Source organism: Malania oleifera, chromosome 10 (assembly GCF_029873635.1).
Source record: "Malania oleifera isolate guangnan ecotype guangnan chromosome 10, ASM2987363v1, whole genome shotgun sequence".
NCBI classification, from domain to species: Eukaryota; Viridiplantae; Streptophyta; class Magnoliopsida; order Santalales; family Ximeniaceae; genus Malania; species Malania oleifera.
The window spans coordinates 15,499,705-15,521,543 of NC_080426.1; the positions used below are offsets into that span (position 1 = coordinate 15,499,705).

At 37.4% G+C, this 21,839-nt stretch overlaps 1 protein-coding gene across 1 annotated transcript; it reads right to left on the reverse strand.

Annotated features, from left to right (window-relative positions):
- Positions 1 to 498: 498 nt before the first annotated feature.
- On the reverse strand, positions 499 to 20,553 carry LOC131165396 (ATPase GET3B-like). The gene is made up of 12 exons (XM_058123141.1): positions 20,326 to 20,553; positions 12,617 to 12,828; positions 12,405 to 12,467; positions 12,127 to 12,237; positions 10,591 to 10,665; positions 10,423 to 10,491; positions 10,281 to 10,346; positions 7,661 to 7,735; positions 7,482 to 7,583; positions 2,479 to 2,613; positions 1,682 to 1,852; positions 499 to 866 (listed from the first exon to the last, which is right to left on the reverse strand). Exons 1-11 carry the CDS (start codon positions 20,516 to 20,518, stop codon positions 1,715 to 1,717), a joined length of 1,239 nt encoding a protein of 412 aa, XP_057979124.1. The 5' UTR covers positions 20,519 to 20,553; the 3' UTR covers positions 499 to 866; positions 1,682 to 1,714.
- Positions 20,554 to 21,839: the final 1,286 nt, after the last annotated feature.

Sequence of the window (21,839 nt, forward strand, 5' to 3'; positions counted from 1 at the left end):
GTTCCTTCATATGTCACATGCAATTGATTAAATGACATGACAAACCAATCTAAATAGTTTGAGAAATGAAAAACCTTATGAAACAAGCATGACCTAGGGCACCATTCCATTCGATTATGCTAATGGAGCACACATCCCTGCTAATTAATTCACTTATGTTTTATTTAGTCAATGTTACAAGTGTGTAAATCATCTTAATCGGTCTTTCCTAGTTTTCACAATCTGCAAAAAGACCACAGCTCCATTTGAACGCAACTTCGCCCTTCCTCAACAAAAAAATTATGACCCGTACCATCGAGTCCTGGTTTCATACTGCCATTTCCTCAAATAAAAAGAGTTAAAAGAGTTCCTCCAAGAATAATACCTACTCCATACAACTGAAGCATGTCATACATTAGGTACGTTGAACAATCAATCTTTACTTATTATCCCATTAATATAATCCAATGTATGGTATACAAGAATCGAATGAATGAAGGAAATGGAACGCAAGTTATATAGCAAAACTGTAAAATTGTTATGACTAATTCGATTCCATTCAATTATTGTGTATCAAGCAAATCGTAACATGACAAGAACCCATCAGAATTATCATACTGATCCATCGGAACATCCATCTAGCGACACACTGATGATACACAGGAATCAGCATGAAGTTTACAGTACAGAAAAAACTGTTGATTCATAGTTTGGCCACTCGGTTCCAATATTTCCCACCGAGATATCTTGCTTCAGTATAAGCTGTAAAACAAAAAGTGTGGTTCAACTTCCATGGGCCTCATCGTCTGGCAAGAAACCTGTGCACCTTCCTCGTGTACAGAGCCTCAACATCTGCTCTGTGAGTGGTACCCATGCAACAGTAATAACTGGTTCAAAATGAACAGAACTCATATCAGAAGAGTTCTGAAAGAAACAGAAAGCAGATAGATGCAGTAAATTTTGATTATTGATCCATTCAGGGGCACCTACCAATTCACTGAAAATTTTCTACAAGGATTAACCAAGATTATGACCATTGAAATCTTGCAACAAATCACTGTGTTACTTATACAGTCGATAAGCAAGATTATGACTCTTGTACTAGACATTACTTCGGTGATCCTTAATCCTTTCAAAATGGCAGCAACATACTTTTTTTGTGATTTCTTTTGATAAAAAAATCATACGAATACGAATGGTACACATGATACGCATTTGATTGAAATATTTTAATCAACTCCGACAAATTTTCTTTTTGGATTGGAAACTTGTTTGAATTGGATCCTTTCGATTTCTATTTCTATATCGAGAATATACTTACGAAGCTGTTCCGACTTATTGATTAGCACTAAACCTAGATACTTACCCTTGAAAAATGAATCAATACTTTCTACCCGAGCTCCATCATAATCATATACTATTTACATTACAACCCAACCAAAAAAAACTGTTGCAACTGTCCGTAATGACAATGTTTACATTAGAAGATGGCTCTTTGGATTCTCAAATTTCATAGCTAGAATTTAAAGATGCTACTCAACTGGAATCTAGAGCATCAATATATTAAGTGTATAAAGGATGCTTCACACTGTTTCGGCAAGCTGCAGCATCAAACTGCTGGGAGTAAAACCAAAGAACAAAATTTTGAAAGACTTGGTGTCGCGAAGTTATGAAAGGTTCAACAATAGGTTGGAATTTTTACCCGGTAACATTCATGCTGTATGCATAGTGGCATTCACCTCCAGACAATGTCTCCCAAGAACTTGAGAGCTGGAACCCCTCTGATCTCTACATCAACTAGGGGTGCCTGGATTAATGTCAAGCTGGAGAGTTCAGGATCATTCCTAATCATATCAAGTGCACGCATCTGATCCTGGAATTTTGAAAATCATACGAGCAATAAGAATTATTTCATACATAACCTTCATTTGATGAAGAAAACAAGAAGAAGAAACAAACTTCAAAGTTGCCACTTGCACTTTTCCTACATTCCAATATATGCCCATGATTGTGATTGGAGAGTAATCATGTCACAATAGGTGGAGTTCATGCAATAGAAGGTGGAGCAAAATTAAACCATCTTCTGAGAATTTATAAACCTTTCTTTTATAAAAGAATCTTTAATATTTATAATGGTTAAATAACAATGAAAACAACTACTCCTTCATCCTGAATATACGAGCTTAGCCACCTGAACCCTTTTCGCCGTTAACCTCAATTTAAGGCTATCATTGTTGCAGTGCTCACTTTCTTAAAGATTATTCCAACCACAATATCAGAGATTCAGAATGTAAATATAATATCATTATTACCACTATAATAACTTCTAAGATTTCCAACCACAATATCCGCAATGTACATGCAATATCATTTTATTAGCACAATAATTTTATCTTCATAAAATTCAGATTATAATCACATTAAAAGGGTGATAGAAATGCTTTTCACGCTACCTAAAGCCATAAGCTTGGCATACAAAATAGTGAACTGAATTAATACCTTCCTCTTCATTGAACAAAATTTGCAGTCCGAGGCTGATGGGGGAAGAACCTGATTAACAATAAGCCTCTGGACAGGAACATATTCCTTTTTCAAGGAAGCACGCAACCTTGATGATTCACTAACTGCCATAACCTTGGAGGAATTAATTAAAAGCAAGCAATTCATTAGAAGCGATCACTAATAAATAATCCATAGTAGAGTCAATATACTTCAAATAAGCCACTTTATCCCAGGCAGAACAGATCAATAACTGAAGATTTATCCTGTTGGTATTACCATATTAATGATGGATGTTTCAAAATAAAAATAATAATATTTCTTTAATATATGTTATATAACAGTCGTTGGCTTTTATTTTAATTAAGTATACTTAAATTTAATATATTAGTTTTAACGTTTTTAAAATATTTACTACTACCTTAACCATTTCGTATTTATGATGCTGTAATACAGTTTCATTTCAAGATACACTTTTTTTAATTCTTCAAAATAACTTTATACTTGTTGTGATTGGTGGCTCATTTCTTGAAATGACTAACTTACACAAGGAGAAGAACATAGTGCAACATTCTGGGAGAAAACCGTCGACAATTTTCTGTGACTTTTCTGAAACCGTCGACGGTTTGACTGAAATCTCATACATCTTCAGAAACATGCTCTCGGTATCTCAAACTGTTGACGGTTTCAAGAAATCTCAGAAAACCGTCGACGGTTTTCAGCGAGATAGAAATTCAAAATTTGGATTTGAACGCTAAGTTGGTTGGTTTTTGGGGGGGAACCTCCGAAGAAAAGTATTTATATTCTTGTCTAAGTGTATTGTGAGATGAGAGATCATTTTGAGAAATTTATTGTGCACTCTATAATTTCTTAGTGAAAGTGTTGTGCCGATTGCTTCCGTGGATGTAGGCATTGCCAAACCACGTAAACCTTGTGTTGTCATTTACTGGTTGTGTTTGATTGCTTGTTGTGTTTACTTATTCCGTTATGCTTACTATATCCGATCTATTTTACAACATATTGGTATCAGAGTGATTGTTGTCATGGCGTCGGGATCATCTTCCGCACATTTGACATCGTCAAATTTGATAAAACCGGGAATTTTGGTTTGTGGCAACTGAGAGTTAAGGATATACTGTGCAACAAGGGATGGTGAAGGCTTTAAGTGGTATTCAACCGGTTGGAATGGATAAGGCAACATGGAGAGAATTGGAAGCAAAGGCCGTTTCTACAACACGCTTGTGTTTGGCCAATGAAGTTCTCTATCATGTGATGGACGAGAATTTTCCAGCGGCTGTGTGGCGAAAGCTAGAAAGCCGGTAAATGTCTAAGTCCTTGTCGAACAAACTTTTTCTTAAGCAAAGGTTGTATTGGCTTAAGATGGTTGAGGGTTCGGATTTGAACCAGCATATCAACACTTTCAATCAAATTGTGAGTGATTAGGCACGTGTTGATGTAAAGTTCGAGGAGGAAGACAAATCATTGATGCTATTAAATTCCCTACCTACGTCTCAAACTTATGAGAATTTGGTTACAACTCCTACATGGGGCAAGGATAGCTTGAATTTGGAAGAAGTGACAAGTGCATTGCTTGGTTTTCATCAAAGAAAAATAATTAGCGACGAAGTTTCACATGGTGAAGGACTTGTTGTGAAAAGTAATCAAGAACATGGGAGACGTAAGTTCCAAAGCAAATCTCGGTTGCAGTCTGGGAAGAAGAAGAAGGACGTGAAATGCTTTAAGTGCGGTGAAATCGGGCACATAAGACCGGAATGTCCGAATGGAAGAAAGGGAATTCTAAAAATCAGCAAGGTTTGTCAAAATTTGCAAATATAAGAATGCAGTGGTGGAGAAATGCTATGTGTTTCATCGTGTTCGGAGTGCCTCACATATGACTCTTGGATCCTAGATACCGGATGCTCTTATCATATGATATGACAGCAAATAGAAAATGGTTTGACACCTACAGGGCAGTCAATACTAGTTGTGTTTTGATGGGAAATAATATTTCATGCAAAATACTTGGTATTGGAGATGTCAAAATCAAAATGTATGATGGTATTGTAAGAACTATATATGATGTAAGGCATGTTGAGGGTCTAGGAAAGAATGTTATTTCAGTGGGTACTTTAGACTGTAATGGATTTTGTTACAAGTCTGAAAAAAGAGAAATGAAAATGTGTGAAGGCGACTCGATAGTGATGAAAGGAGAAAAGATAACAGGAAATATCTATGTACTGTAGGGTGTTACGGTTGTAGGTGGAGCTGCAGCTGTTGAATCTGAATCAGATACCTTGTGGAATATGCAGTTAAACCATATGGGTGACTACATGTATTCAAATGTTTGGGGACCGATGATGATAGCATCAAAGGATAGACATATGTTTTTCGTGAGTGTATCACGGAAGGTCTTGGTTTATCTCATGTGGCACAAGCCTGATGTTGATGTGTTTACGAGGTTAAACTTATGGTTGAGGTGGAGTACCAGACCAGGAGAGAAATCCTCAAGTCAGCCATTGGGACTGAGTACGCCGATTTTGTTCAAGGAGTTTTGTGAGCAGGGCAGACCATATGCAGCGCTTGCAAGGTACTTCTTTGTGAAGTCAATAAGTATGGCGCGTTTCTCGTGTGACCGATCGCCAAAGGTATCAGTAGATGGGAAAGTTGCAAGTGAATTGTGGGCAGGTTTTGCGGTAGACTACTCGATTGTGAGTAGATGTCCACTGGTGCACTATTCTAGTGATGGAGGATCTCGGCTTGGTGTTATATCCAAACATTACATCTTTCTGGGTTATAAGAAAGGTGGGTACAAGTTGGGTGATCCTATGGCAAACAAAGGGATGATCGAGAACATGACTTTTGTTGTTAAAGTCATGGGGCAGCATACTCAAGTAAAGGAAGAGAAACAAATGCTAGAAAACTGCGGCAGCAGCAATCATGTTATTCAGGTGGAGTTAAGGATTCACGACAGAAATGCGGGAAGTTCTATCTCGGGTCAACAATATCACGATATGAATGGACATGTGATGCAGGTGGAGCAACTGACTCCGGGCAAAAATGACATTGGTCATATTGCAGGGAATTTCAGCTTGGGAGATCAACGGGATCACGGTGGGTCCATGTGCACTATCAGACCACCACTCAGGTATAAATTGGTGAGACTTCTAGTTGGGAAGAGGGTGATAGTGATGTATGAAGTGATGTATTTGTTGTGTGTAAATGACATGTTAATGGCTAGAAATACTTTAACTGCGACTAATCAGTTGGGAACTCTGTTGAAAGATTTTGACATGAATGTGTTGGGTACGGCCAAGATGGGTCTTCGTTTGCTTATTCGAATGGACAGAACTACGAAGAGATTGGTGTTATCTCAGGGTGGCTTTGTAGACGGAACCGTAAGGAGACTTTGTTTGCCGTCTTAAGGGGGTTCTGTGGAGAATCAATATGGAATGTCTACCGCTCGGTACTTAAGGGCGGGCTGTGATGTCCGGGATATGTCAAAGGTCCTCCATGATTGTGCAATTGAGTGTTTCAGCAGGTAACAGAATGGACCGTCAGTTGTTGGTTTTGTTGAAAACTATGCAGGGGACTTTGGTGATATAAGATTTGCAGCAACTTTTGTGTTTACTGTTGTGGGAAGGTCTTATTGGAAGCCTAGGGTGAAGTCTTCTGGTGTTGCATCTACAACTTTGTCGGGGTTTATGGTAGAAGCTGAAACTGTCATTGGTAAGTTCAAGCGGTGTTGCTTGGACTTGGTCCATGTCTCCAAGTGATAGAAGGGAGGCAAACCCAACTTAATGTTCAAGGGTCAAGGTGGAGCGTCGGGCTATGTTTTTTGTGTTTCTCCTAAGGGGCATAAATTCGTCAGGGTGGAGATTGTTGTGATTGGTGGCTCATTTCTTGAAATGACTAACTTACACAAGGAGAAGAATATAGTGCAGCATTCTGGACGGTTTTCTCTGGCTTTTTCTGAAACCGTTAACGATTTCACTGAAATCTCAGACATCTTCAGAAACATGCTCTCGGAATCTCAAACCGTTGACAATTTCAAGAAATTTCAAAAAACCGTCAACCAAATTTTGAATTTGAACGTTAAGTTGGTTGGTTTTTGGGGGGGAACCTCCGAAGGAAAGTATATATATTCTTGTCCGAGTGTATTGTGAGACAAGAAAGATCATTTTGAGAAGTGTATTGTGTACTCTATAATTTCTTAGTGAAATTGTTGTGTCAATTGCTTCCGTGGATGTAGACATTGCCGAACCACATAAACCTTGTGTTGTCATTTATTGGTTGTGTTTGATTGCTTGTTGTATTTACTTATTCCGTTGTGCTTCCTATATCCAATCTATTTTACAACAATACTCTTTCCTGATAGTTATATTTTCCGGGGTAACTAAATGACAATACATCTCCTATAGCTTTGATATTTGTGAGTGTACATAAAATCAAGCCAATAGAGTAATCCTGAAGGTCGTGCGCGCAGTGACTATAAGCACTAAGAAATGTTCTCCATACGTGCGAAATCGGCTTTAAGGATAGTGGTCCTTCCACGACTCAGCTTATGATAAGTATTTTTATTTTTATTTAATATTAATTTTATTAGTAAATATTTTTCCTTCTATTATATTTCCAACATATCCTACACTTTGCTTTTATCCTACAATTATGCCATTGAAAATTGTTGAACACTTGGAACAAACAAAAAAAGCTGTTTCAAGTTGCAAGCAAACCAGTGCCAAATAATTTTAGCACACACTCAAGCAAACCTATTTTCATGGGCTATCATTCGCTAAATCTTTCACCAGTTTTTACATAATAAAATTTAAAAGCTAGTCAATGTCTTATATGCTCACAATGTTGTATTAGACACGGGTACTTTGCGACACAAACCAGGAAATCATTTTCTATTAAGTTACAATAAACAGAATTTCAACTGAAGACAAACATCCTCAATTGACACTGCAAATGATTAATAAAAAGATAACACTTCTATAGCAAAGTACCGTGGGGATTGTTACTATGACAAACTCTGTCGAATCAGTGTCACGAAAAAGCTCCCGCACTTTTACCATCCTTTCCCTTAGTTGCTCGAGTTTATTAGCAGCCTACAAAAGATCACAGAAATCTAAATGTTTAACATTGCGAGCAGCATGACAATAGCTAGCAAGGACATCAATCTTACTGCATCCTGCTGGTTTTGCTCTTGCCCAAAAACAGATTTGATGGCTGAAGTAGCTGAAGCTAACTTCTGCTTAAGCTGTTGGACAGTGTGGATGAAGGAAAGATGTGTTAGGCGTCAGTAAATGTACAAAAGAGCACTCCAAGTGCTAATTAGAAGCTAAAATAAAAAATACATGTAATACTAGAAGAAATTAAAACCATCATGCAACCATTTCTATACATGCAAATCCCCTATCATACACAGTAAACGTCATGTATTAATAAAGAAACCCATGATGTGGCCACCTATTAGGAAGCATGGCTGAACAAATCCATATGGAATAGATCATGGCTCCTACTTGTAACTTTTAGTAGCAAAATTGTGCCTTCATGACGAAGCAACATGTTTAACTACCACAATAAGTTCAATCACACAAAAATGTGTTTGCAAGAATCCTTCACTTGGTGTTTGGGAGCTTAGGGTTCAGACCTTGGATTTGGATTTCTGAGGATTTGGACAAAACATAGTTCAAATTTGTATTGAGTTTCGTCCAAATCCACACAAATTCAAATCTCATGACTGAAATCCATGCTCCCAAATACAAACCCAAGTAGGGGAAAAAAAAAATCGCAGACAATTGATACAGCACATGTAAGTTCAAAGAGAGGTAGAAAAGTATAATGTCTGACACTCATAATTTGTTGGATTCCATGAAAGATGTCCTTGCAAATGCCTAAAGATAAAAAATGCTTAAAAATAAAATGGTGCCATATGTGCATTTAAGATATCTACGTATGATTGTCATCGTAAAGTAAAAATGCTACAGAAGTGAGGGAGAAAAAAGAGTTCTCTAAGCCTCCAAGGAATAAACAATTATATGTGTATATTTCCAATTCCAACAATAGTATGAAGATTAAACCCATGTTTGGGAGCTCAGAATTCAGACCTTGGATTTGGATTGGCATGAATTTGGAAAATGCAATATAGCATTGTATTGAATTTCATCCAAATCCACACTAATCTAAATTCAATGCCTGAAATCCATACTCCCAAACACAACTTTGGGTTCTAGAAAGTTATGTTAACTAATAAGTTGCATTTTATCTGCTTTCCTAATGTGACATTCAACCTCTTTTGCTGTAATTTTTTAATGTGCCTTTTCCTCATCTTATGCCTTTTCCTTGTCTTACAGTGATTTTGGAAACGAAATTTAATAATGACCAAATCTTCTTATCAACTGAATCCATCTCTCCTTACAAACAACCAGAAGCCACTGAGGTCAATAAATTTGGAGTCTATGGCCACAGCGAAAAAAAATTGGTTACTTAAACATATTTCTTTGGCATGCCGATATTTATGGAAAGCTTAAATGAAGCCTCAACTAATAACAACACAAGATTAGTTCAAACTAAAAAACTTTTTTTAGTTCATCAAACTTAAATCCTGGTCATGTTTTTAAAGGCACGATTTGAAGTCACATAATTAAACAAAACAAGAAAGAGAAAAATGGCAAGGAACGGAGAGGGTTCAAGAACATGGCAATATTTCTAGGTTATGTCAACCCCAGCATCTCATACCCAACCCCCTTCCAGTGCGGTCCCACTACCCACAAAAGAAAAATTCTTGAAATTTCTGCTGTCACTGATTACCATTAATCTGACATGGCAAAGAACATACACACCTGGAACCAGAAATGCTCACCAAAACAGTAGCCAAGTATACATTTGGCTTAGTCCATACCATCAGTGACACATGAACCAAAATATATTTTAAAAAAATAACCAAAGAAATATTTGAAACTGAAGCCTCAAGATACTTTTGTTTTGTAGGAAAAAAATTCATCAAAGGGGTACCAAGGGGGAGGGGTGCCAACCCAAAAACAAAACACAATATCATGTACAAGATAAGAAAATGAAGGGGAACTGAAGTAAATTTTCTTGTCATGTTGAGAAATTAAGATGATTTTAACAATGTTCCTATAGATGTATCCTAGTTTTGCTCAACAATCTTTGCTAATTGATTGATTACTAAATACAATAGTTTTCTCCATGTTGTGGGATTCAGACCAATCAGACGATGCCATGTGTCTTACAAGGGGAAGGTTAGGAACAACTTCCCCAATGGAGAGGATCCCAACCATGCTGGAGAATCTACCCAGTAAGAAAAGAAATATGGGCTGATACGGGAAATGAATCTTGCTTTAAAATTCAAATTTCCTTTCTGAAAAAGCATGCATGCCCATCTAAGCAATCCTAAGGACAAAAACTAAAACCCTAGCTCTTCTTTCTCCTCATCATGCTCTCACTAATTTAAGCATCAAAGAGTTTTCCCAGAGGCAACAACTCTAGTCTCCCTTCTGCTTGTTTATGGTGTTTTGCGAGGCAAAGCTTAAGGCAATCCCTAGTTCATGTTCCTAATCAGAAAATTGCCACATAACTTTAGTTTATCACTGATTCTATCAAAATATTAAAAATATCATGAACTTTATTCTTCCATTCCTCTCAATATGGTATGTATTACCAATAAGCTTATAACTGGACCATTTATGTTGTTTTAATAGATAAAAATACGCTTTATTCTACATTGAATCAGCAACCCAACCCATCCACATGCATTCTAAAACTCTTATTGAGATCCAAACCTTCAATATCTTGCCAATGGATGCATCCAAGAAGTCTGGCAAGGACAAAAGCCGTAGGGTATGACCCTGTTAAGAAAAATTTATCAAGTTTAATGGATATTCATAAAACATTTAAAGCTAAAGTAATTGATTTTTGGCTCACCGTGGGTGCAGTATCAAAAACTATTCGAGTAAAGATGCTGTACTCTTGTGACTCAAGAAATTGCATAACCTGGCAAGGGATCCTGTAGTGAGTAAGTATGCAAGAAAAACCAATTAGATGTGGTATGCAGTTCTAGGAGGATTGAAAAGTTGGGCAGACTGTACTTGCCTTGGAAATTGCAATGGCCTCATCCAAACCTGGAGGAGGTGTGTCCAGTAGCTCTCCCAATTTTAATTCACCTAACTTTATCAGTAGAGAGATGCATGACCGGCCAAAGAGAAGCAGGGATCATAATAAAAACAAGTAACTAATTGAACTATCAAACACACAAACAGAGAGAGAGAGAGAGAGAGGAGATGACAACGATAATGATGATGAAAAAGAAAAACCTAAACCTAAATTGCACAAAGAGAATTTCAAATAAATATTGAATTCAATACTCTAAATCCGCCAAGGCTTCGCAATTTGTACATACACAATACACATTTCTTGGAATCATTAAAGTGAGAGAGTGAGCTTTTTTAGTCCTGTGTGCATGAGTTGCCTATAAAATTCTACCACACAGAAAAAAGAAGTGCTTGGGGCCATCTTTCCTCAATAACTTGGAAGAACATCCCCACCCCGTCAAAAGCTCTATTCTTTTCTGCCATAAAACCCAAACGATGGCAAGTAACTGGGGCCAAATCTCCTTGCTGTCTACCCAGAGAGCCTTTGGCAATCAAGAAATTCATACTTCATAGGCTGAGATCGCACCAATATATTCCCATCACAGCAAGGGTCAAATCCAGAAACTCACTGGTAAGGAAGAAATGAAGAAAGGATACAGTTAACCAACTCCCCTTCATTCTTGCACCAAAAAAATAGTATAAACAAGATCTTTGACCTTTCCCTTTCTTTCTAAGTTGTTCAATGTCACTATGCATTCCCAAGCTTCCAAGTAAAGAAAGCAACTTTAGTAGGGGCTTTGGTTTTTCAGATCACTTTCTGAGGGAGCTCTCATCCTCCAAGTTATTGTGCCTACACAAGAGAGCATATTATGGAAGTATTTCATCAAGAACATCCTGTTCCTAGTCAAATTCCATTTGGCCTCATCGCTCTCGCAACTGGTCACCTATATGTTAAAGAGCTATCAGAAAGTTCGTTAACAACCTCCAAACTAGGACACCCCAACTTCCCAATATTAGAAGCATAACCATGTGTCAGTTCTCCATACTTCGCTTAAATCACCAGTCTCCACACATTACCCCTCTCCTCCAAGAATTTCCAAAGCCATTTCCCAAAGACAGCTTGGTTGAAAAGATAACCAACTCTCCTCCACTGGACGTTTGTTGACAATTCCCCACTTTACAAAGTAGTATTTAAAATCTTCCCTGGAATTCCCAGCAAAAAATCTTCTTGAATCACTCCCAATTTTGAGATAACTGTTTTAACAATAGGGAGGCTGAAATCTGCCCTCATTGGAAAGATACGATGATTTCCATCCAACAAGTTTTCTTTCAACATTTTCATTAATATTTGTACTTTGCACAATGAGGATACCTAAAGTTGTGAAATTAATCAGGGGAGGGGAGGTGGTTGACATGATTTCCTTTAATTGGTTTACCACTGTATAAGTAACAGATCAAGACCATCCATGAGTCATTGAGAGAAGGAGAAAAGGCATCAATTTAAAGCGCCATTACATACAAATACACAAATTCTCACCTGTTCCACAAGCATTCCAAGGCCCATGCCATCCATTAAATCTTTGATGCCAGTTCCTCCATTTTTTTTGCTTGCACTGCGAAATTCTTCTCTGCTCTTCTCAGGATTTATCTGGTACAAATTTACAATTATATAGATTAGAAATACCAAGGACACTTAACAACAAAACCAACAGAAAGGAAGCAGATACTTGGTTGTTGATATCATAGACTACTGAGAAAATAAAATCATAATTAGAAAAAATAACAGATCTTGTCACAGATCACTTCTCCCTATACCTCAAGTGCAAACAGTGGAGAATCAAGCCCATCAACAGGTACTAGGGTGCCCCCAGTCAAATCCTAGAGAAAACACACAGATACAGACATAAGCATAAACATAAACTTCAAATGCAATTTGCTACAAGTTTTAAAAACATGATGAAGATATTTGGTTGGAATTATATCAGCCCGACCAGTTTTAAGGGAAGAACACGAGTAAAATTTCGAACCTGTGCAAAAGAGTCACTCAACGAATGTGCAGGATCAGTTGAAACCACCAGGGTTGGGTGCCCGTTATTGGCAAATTTTACAGCAAGTGATGCAGCACAGCTTGTCTTTCCAACACCTCCCTTCCCACCTAGCATGTAATACTTCCGCTGAGTTCCAGAAACCATGTCATCAAACCCATTCACGGTTTCCAATGGAGCAGCCACTGATCTCACTGCAAGAATCAATATACATCAAAAGTTTACTTTTCAGCCCTCCCAACTTATGTCATAAAAATCTGACAAACAGAATCAACAATTCTTCACTGCAGTCTGCAACAAATAAGTTTCCACATTTTAACCCAATGAAGCTCGTGCCAAGCAACTTCAGCTCATTAGATCTTATTGTCATTTTGAAATGAAATTTACAGTTCAGAAGAGAGATAAGGAATTTTTTTTTCTTTTTTTTTCACAGAGAAAAGATAAAAGTACAAAGAAAGGCATCGTCCTCTAAAAAAAAAAACTGCTAAAACAATTACAATAGAGCTGTTCCTCCGATCCCTTTGAAGGTCCCCCCACCCACCCACCCCAAAAACAAAAAAATAAATAACAAAAAAAAAAAAAAAAAAAGCCGGATGAGAGTCATGAGACGCCGATCTCTCTAAATCAACCTCACCCACCCAAACATCATCATGGGGATCAACCGGCCTTACCCATTTCATTTGCAGATATGGTGACACGTGGACAACCTTCAGATGTCCATTTTTATTCATAACTATTTTTGTAGGTACACATGGATTATGTGAAGACTTTCGGTGCATGAAGACCCCAGTTGATATGCCAAAGCAAGTTCGAGTCCGATATCCATGTGGGCACCACATGGTCATGTGGGCCCCACACGGCTTTGGCCTTCCTTTGGAATATTTTTGAATTTCAAATTTGAATTGTAATAATGCAAGACAACTAAGCTTGAGTTGTGTGCCTATGAGTTGGAGTTCCATGTTTTTTAGTAAGTATTAATTGTGTTAGGTTTAGAGTTGTTGAGAGAGTTGTTGACAATTGTTGAGAGTTGTTGAGAGTTTAAGTTGAATATAGAAGAAGCATTTCTTTGCTTGAGCTTGTAAAGTTTGTTCCTCTCTTTGTAAGTGAGTAGTGTGAGGCTACGGCATTCTCTCCAGAGATCAAGTGGTCAGAGACCACTATCTATCCAGCGACTCCATCTCCATCTCCTCCTTCTCACGGCCTCCATCAACACCACACGGCCACCACCAACATACACCCCACGGCCACTCTTTCTTCATTGCATTGCTGCGTTCGTTTTGGTGACTCAAAGCTTGTCCGAAAGGACTTAAGGCATGGTTTATCTTGTGTTGAACAACGTCAAAGTCATCCAAACCATTCTCTTGGTAACTCAGTACTTGTGTTGAATCTTTGTTATATTTTGTGAACCCTTGTTGTTAGATTAAAATCACATTTTTGAACAACCACTTGAATCCATAGATTGCAACATTGGTACTTGCTAGCTTTAAATCAATTAAATGAATATTAGTTAGCTAACATAGAACTTATATTCTTGAATCTTTGAAATAACAATTTTTCAGCATATAACTTGATTCCTTTGTGAAAGAACCAATTGGGACTTATTTTCTGGACAAACACATACACCTTTTCAAAATACAACAATATGTGAAAGATATCATGATTTATGGTGTTTATGTTTAGTTAATTGAATTCTTAATCCAAAGTGTTTCAATTGTATGTGCTTGTGTGAGAGTTGAACTGTAGGACATAGGTTAACCAATCTCGTTCTACATCATCTTGGTATCAGAGCCTAGGTTGAGATAGGCGAACCCTCTAAGTGCCAACATCTTCAGTTTTCTGCCGCCAACTTGATGTGCAATTTTCTCTATCAAAACCTTACCATCTTGAAAAAGTTTGAACACAAAAGTTGTGGGAAATTCTCTTAGCTTTCTTTTGATATCAAAATCGCCCTATTTCGAGTTTTCTAACAAAAGTTATGCTCAAAATACTGAAGGGCATTCGCGGATGAAAATCCATTAGCAGGATTTCAGTTTCAGACCGAAACAGATGACGATTTGGCCCAATTAGTCGACGATTTGGGCCCAGAACAGCCCACCTATACTCAGAATCTTGGATATATGGATGTCAGTTAGGTTAAGTTCACCCTTGACCCTTCTTTGTGTGACCAAACACCATTCCAAGGGCTGCCCTAGTGTTGTCCGAATCCTTCCCCAACTCCTAGGATGTCTACTCAAGTCGGGAATCCTTACCGAGGTCGTAGGATTAATGTTAAGAGAGAGCCACCTATGCTTCTTAGAGAAAGACCTTCCCTCCCTCCACAAAGGCAAGTGGATCACCAATATGACTTTGCTGGGAGACCCACATGTCATGAGCCCTATGCCCAACATTAGGATGGAGAGGAATATGACGTTGATGACTTTCACGTTAGGAGATCTCACCGAAGGGACCATCGTGATCCTTACGAGGATGTAATGATGCAAGTAAAGATAGAAGCCCCCACCTATGATGGGCAAATGGACCCTAAAGTCTTCCAAGATTGGTTGACTGGGATGGATTCCTATTTTGATTGGTATAAGATGACTAACCCTCATCGGGTTAAGTTTGCCAAAATGAGGTTAACGGGGCAAGCCAAGCTCCATTGGATGAATGTCGAGAGGCAGGAAGCGAGGTTAGATCATAGACCCATTGAGCACTGGGATTTAATGAAGGATAGGTTAAGGGAGAAGTATGTACCCCTTAGCTATAAAGAGCACCTTATGGATCAATTTTACAGTTTGCGCCAGGGTAGCATGATTGTTTCAAATGAGTCAATTCAATGAGTTGTCTATAAGATATGGTGTCTATGAGACTGTTAGTCAACAAATATCCCGATTTCATAGAGGATTAAAACCTGAACTAAGGAGAGAATTGTTTCCCCATCACATTGACTCCCTTGAGCATGCATTTAATTTGGCACACGACTTTGAGCAAAGGACTAAAGGGACCATGGGAAAATGATTTGATACCTCTTCAAATGAGTCATACTCTCGAAAGATACAGAGTTATGACAAGTCCCGACTAGCACAATCAGGTCTAGTTATCTCCCGAGGGAGCAATTCCACAGTCCAACAACCTATGAACAAAGGAAAAGCACCCATGACCGGATCCTCCCACCAAAATTATAGCAGTATAGTGTACTTCAGGTGCCATAAACAAAGAAATTTTTCCAAACAATGTCCCACCAGGAACTTGGCGCTTGATAGGGAAGATAGTGAGGAAAAAAAAAGGCAAGAAAGAAACTAGTAGATAATCCTTAACTATCATAAGTGAAAATCAATTTGAACAGGAGAGTCGAGATACTCAGGTAGTAAATAAGGTTGTTACTAAGGAGATTGAAACATCCCTTCTTGAGCATGTCACACCACTGGAAGTATCACCTATACTTTCCAAGTTTGAGAATGTCATTCCTGAACCACCTAGTGAGTTACCTCCCGTGAGAAAGATTCCACATGTCACTAACCTTGTTCCTTATTCATCTCTGCCTCATTTACCACATCCTAGAGTGAACTCGAGAGAACATGAGATGTTGATGAAACAAGTGAATGAAATAAAGGAACATGACTCTATTCAGGATACCATAAGTCTATGTGCCTGCCCTACTCTCCTTACTCCCAAGAAAGATGACACTTGGGGCATGTGCGTCAATAATAGAGCAACCAACAAGATTGTCATTGAGAATAGGTTTCTCAAAACCATTGTTTCCAATGAAGATGTACAGCTCATAGGTTACTTCTCGAAAACCTTGAGGATCATGTTAGGCACCAAACTTAAATGTCCTAGTGCTTATCACCAGCAAACCAATTGGCAAGTTGAAGTAGTGAATAGGAGCCTTAAGGACCTATTAAGATGTTTGGTAGTTGAAAACATGACAACTTGCAATTTATGCCTTCCTGTGGCCAATTTTGCATTCAGTAGTTCGGTGGATAGGACCGCAATACTCAGCCCATTTCAGGTTATCACAGGATATAGTCCTAGAAAGCCTATAGATCTTATTCCACTAACACTTAAGTCTAGAGTGAGTGAGCCGAATGATGCTTTTGCAAAGCATATACACAATCTACACTCTGAAATAAGAATAAAGGTTAATTTGAATCATGAACATTATAAATCAACTGGTGATATGCATTGCATGTTGAAAGAATTTTCAGAGGGTGATATAGTTATAGTCCGTATTCGTCCTGAGCAGATTCTTGTAGGAAAGGTGAAGAAGTTACATGCTAACAAGACGGATCATTTCAAAATTTTAAAAAAAAAAACTGGTTCTAATACTTACATGCTTAATATTCCTATTGATTTAAGCAATGTTTTTAATGTTAAAAATCTAACCCCATTTCTCGTAGCATCTTCTTTTGTAAAACCTTCAAATTTTAACCTTGCAGGTGACCCCACTCCTCTTGAACCTGAAAACCGAAATTGCCTTTTCCTCTACCCTTATCCAAATTCTTGGTCAAGTGGAGAGATAAGCCACTTCCCGAAAAGAGCTGGAATTTTCAAGAAGACCTCCTTCATCTTAACCCAGAATTTTACTCCCAGTACTTCACCTCTAATTCTTCGGACAAGAATTCTTTTGGACCCGGAAGAGATGATGGGGATCAAACGGCCTTACCCATTTCGTTTGCAGATATGGTGACACGTGGACGACCTCCAAATGTCCATTTTTGTTCATAACTATTTTTGTAGGTACACATGGATTACATGAAGACTTTCGGTGCATTAAGACCCCAGTTGATATGCCGAAACAAGTTCAAGTCCGAGATTCATGTGAGCCCCACAAGGTCATGTGGGCTCCACACAGTTTTGGCCTTCCTTTGGAATATGTTTGAATTTTAAATTTGAATTGTAATAATGCAAGACAACTAAACTTGAGTTGTGTGCCTATGAGTTGGAGTTCCTTATTTTTTAGTAAATATTAATTGTGTTAGATTGAGAGTTGTTGAGAGTTGAAGTTGAATATAAAAAAGGAATTTCTTTACTTGAGCTTGTAAAGCTTGTTCCTCTCTTTGTAAGTGAATAGTGTGAGGCTACGGCGTTCTCTCTAGAGATCAAGTGGTGAGAGACCACTATCTATCCAGCGACTCCATCTCCATCTCCTCCCTCTCACGGCCTCCATCAACACCACACGGCCACCACCAACATACACCCCCACGGCCGCTCTTTCTTCATTGCATTGCTGCGTTCATTTTGGTGACTCAAAGCTTGTACGAAAGGACTTAAGGCGTGGTTTATCTCGTGTTGAACAATGTCAAAGTCATCCAAACCATTCTCTTGGTAACTCAATACTTGTGTTGAATCTTTGTTATATTTTGTGAACCTTTGTCGTTAGATTTAAAATCACATCTTTGAACAGCCCCTTGAATCCATAGATTGCAACATTGGTACTTGCTAGCTTTAAATCAATTAGATGAATATTAGTTAACTAACATAGAACTTATATTCTTGAATCTTTGAAACAACAAGTTTTCAGCATATAACTTGATTCCTTTGTGAAAGAAACAATTGGGACTTATTTTCTGGACAAACACATACAACTTCTGAAAATACAACAACTTGTGAAAGATAGCATGATTTATGGTGTTTATGTTTAGTTAATTGAATTCTTAATCCAAAGTGTTTTGATAGTATGTGCTTGTGTGAGGGTTGAACCATAGGACATAGGTCAACCAATCCCATCCTACAGCACATCCAACACAACTTCCTCTAGCCTATCCAAACCAACAATTTTTCAACAAGAAAAAAGGAAAAAAAAATTTATTTCTCTTTGACATTCCTCAAAACCTCTTTATTTCACTCTTCCAATTTAATTAAACAAACTTCATTTTTTTCATCAATTTAAAGCACTTCAGCGCCCCCCCCACACCAATCCCTAAAACTATGCTGAAAACAAGGATGTGTCAACCACATGTTGTCAAACCTTAAAGGGGTGAGACCCCATGACAGAAGATAAGAATCTAAAAGCACATTGCAGTGATCAGAGGCTGGCCTAGCAAGAGTCTCCTGCACAACATTTGAAAACACATCTTCCCAAACAATGGTAATCAGGAATCTGTCAATTTGCGAAGAGGCCTGTCTAATACTTGAAACCATCCACATAAGATTGCCATCAAAGGGACGTCCTTGAGTGCCCGGCACCCGCGCTTGGATAAAGAAATCAAACCTCCTCTAGAGCTCCAGATAACATTGAAATCCTCCCTACCACCAAATGCAGACTACAAAGACCAAAAACACTTACTAACTTGTTAAAAACAAAAAATAAAAAATAATTAAAAAAGGAGGATAAAGCCGGTCCTTAAACATATGTAAACCAGCACTTCCCAAAACCCATAAGCTTTGGTAAGACTAACAAGGAGAAAGACCCCACTAGACAATCACTAAGAAACACTACTCTCTATCTCACACCATTAACAAACCCCCCCCCCCCCAACTAAAAATGTGGTCAAAGAAGGGAAACACCCAATCTCTACTCCTGGAGTCCCTTGCTCCTAATAAAAAAAGTGTTCATTATCCTAACTCAGACTCCTTCAAGAAAAAGATATAAGGACTACATTGTTAACCAACTCCTTAACCATTCTCCTCTTATCTTGACCCCCTAAACCCCACACATTTCAAGAGAGAATCCCCATTTGACGCTTCTAATACTTAACTGAATATGCTAACCTATCAAGTTCCCTACTAGGTTTCTTCGCCTTTACCCTATCCCAAGGATCCTCAACTCTCAGCCTAACTATCTCCCCACTAGGATTCACCAAACTAAGACCCAGTTCATCTAGGAGATATTGTGCAGCCTAGTCATATCTTGCATAATCTAAAAGGTCCACTGTTTGGAAAATCTTCTTATTTATTGACTCCCTAGGGAACACAGGCAATCTAACTTTGTAAGAGGTAGCAACAAGTTGGGAGATTAGCTTCAGAATTTGGATTGTTTATCAGTCAATTCCCAGATTCCTAGTCCCCAAACTTTGAATGAGTTAAGGGACAATGGAACTGGCCGAACAATTCTAAACTGCAGGACTAAACCCTGAAGTATTTGCACTAGGTTGTCATTAGGCATTTACACTTTTTTTTCTTTTCTTTTCTAGGATTTTTTTTGAGTGTTTACTTAGTATACACACATAAATCTCAGCCCTGGATTTATTTAGCAACAAATGAACAGTGGGGAAGAATTAAAACCCCTGCACAGTGTCACATTGGTTTGTCATGTATTTATCTTCAAGCCAAAAAATTAGCAAGAGTTTTCACTATGCGGAAAACAAATTCCAGGAATGAATCCAACAAACGGGAAACAGTTGCCCTATTCATTGTCAAACGAAAGAAATTTCACAATGCAGCTCTCTCAATTTCCTACTCATCCCATTTGCATGCCTCCGGAATCGTATTTTATCTACCGAACCCAATTAGTGAAAAAAATGAAACCCATCAATTACGTCAGGAAAAATCTATTATCAAAGATGTCAACAGATTACATCATAGAATCACCAAATTCCACAATTAAACCTTCAAATTTTCTCACGGTTTTAATAAAGAAAAATATAATGAAGCAAAGCTCCACCAGTAAGATTGAAAAACTGAAACTGGGAACTTTCAAAGGTTACAAAAAAAATGACATAAAATAAAGTTCATAAACCAAAAGCAAATATGGGTATTAAAAATTTTACCTTGAAATGAGTTTCTCAGAATTTTTCTTCCGAAGGAAGGCGTGCTGAAGCCTGGGGCGATTTTCTGAAGAGAGACAGGTTTATAAGATTTTATGGATATGTGACGGAGAAAACCCATCATTGCCAGAGACCTTTTCGAAGGAAATCTTCGAGCAGAAGGGGAAGCAATGGAGGAAACACACTGAGCTGCCATTTTCCCGAAACACTGCTCTGGTTTTACAGGTTTTGTGTTTTATGATTACCACAGGTATGATAAGGAATTTACACTTTTACAATCATTATTATTATTTTTTAAATGAATTATTATTATTATTATGCTAAATGATGCCAATTCCCCTTCCTTTCATCTTCTCTATTTTAAAAAAAAAATGGTTCCAAATTGCTTTTCTTTAAAAAATATAAATTGTGAGATCTATAAATTTTAAAAAAATGATCTCAAACAATTACATGCATTGAATTAAATTTGAGTTCTAAGAATTAAAAGTTTGCTAGAAAATCCGTTTATTAGAATGAAAATTATAAGAAAATGATGAAGAGCAAGAGAAAGCAAAGAAAAATAACAGGAATCCAATGAGTTATAGAAATATAGATTGACATAAATTAACTTAATCATTTTTTTCCAAATACAAAACTTAACTAGTTATTTAGTTAGTTTAATAAAATTATTTTAAATTTTTTTTGTTAAGTTGTATGTGCACAAATTCAAAAATAGTTCATGTGCTTGTAAAATTAAATTTGTTGAATAATAAGGTTTCAATCCACTTCCAACCGCATAAAAAAGATTTTTAATTTGATATTACTAGATCAGTTTTAAAGAAAGTTTTCAATTTGAGTGAACTAATCTAGCTCCAATCGAATTGAGAGTAACAATCCACGTAATTGAGTTGAAATCTTAATTTAATTGAATTGTAAATTTGAATTAGTTGAGTAATAACATTTGAATTCGCTTCCAAATACACACATGAGAGTCGGAGACTCTCAATCACACACTAGACATAAGTACACACAAAGATTTGAGACATGTTAAGAATTCATAACTATAAATGAATTCAATCGAAAACAACCTGTTATATGGTTCTAAATGGATTTCCATTGAATTCAAAGCACACATAGATGAGTGCAAAATAAGTTATTAAACTAATTTAATTGAGTTTTATTTGCGGACAAACAATATCAGGTCAAGCCTATGAATGGATCCTTTTAGATTTACAAGTCGGTCGGTCGGTCGCGGCCTTTTTCATGAGCATAGGGAATCTATACTCAAGCATTCAATTAGGCCCCTAACAGGATAGTTGAGGAATCACTCTGAATTTTACCTATTGGGGCCTAGAACTTCATCGAGTCGACTAGCTTCATTTCCATTGAATTCAAAGCATACATAGATGGGCTTAAAATTAGTCATTAAACTAGTTTAACTGAGTTATAAAAACTTGAAATAGCTGAATAACAATATTTCGATTCACCTCCAAATACATTACAACAATGATTAGAAGCATAAATTTTGAATTTAAAAT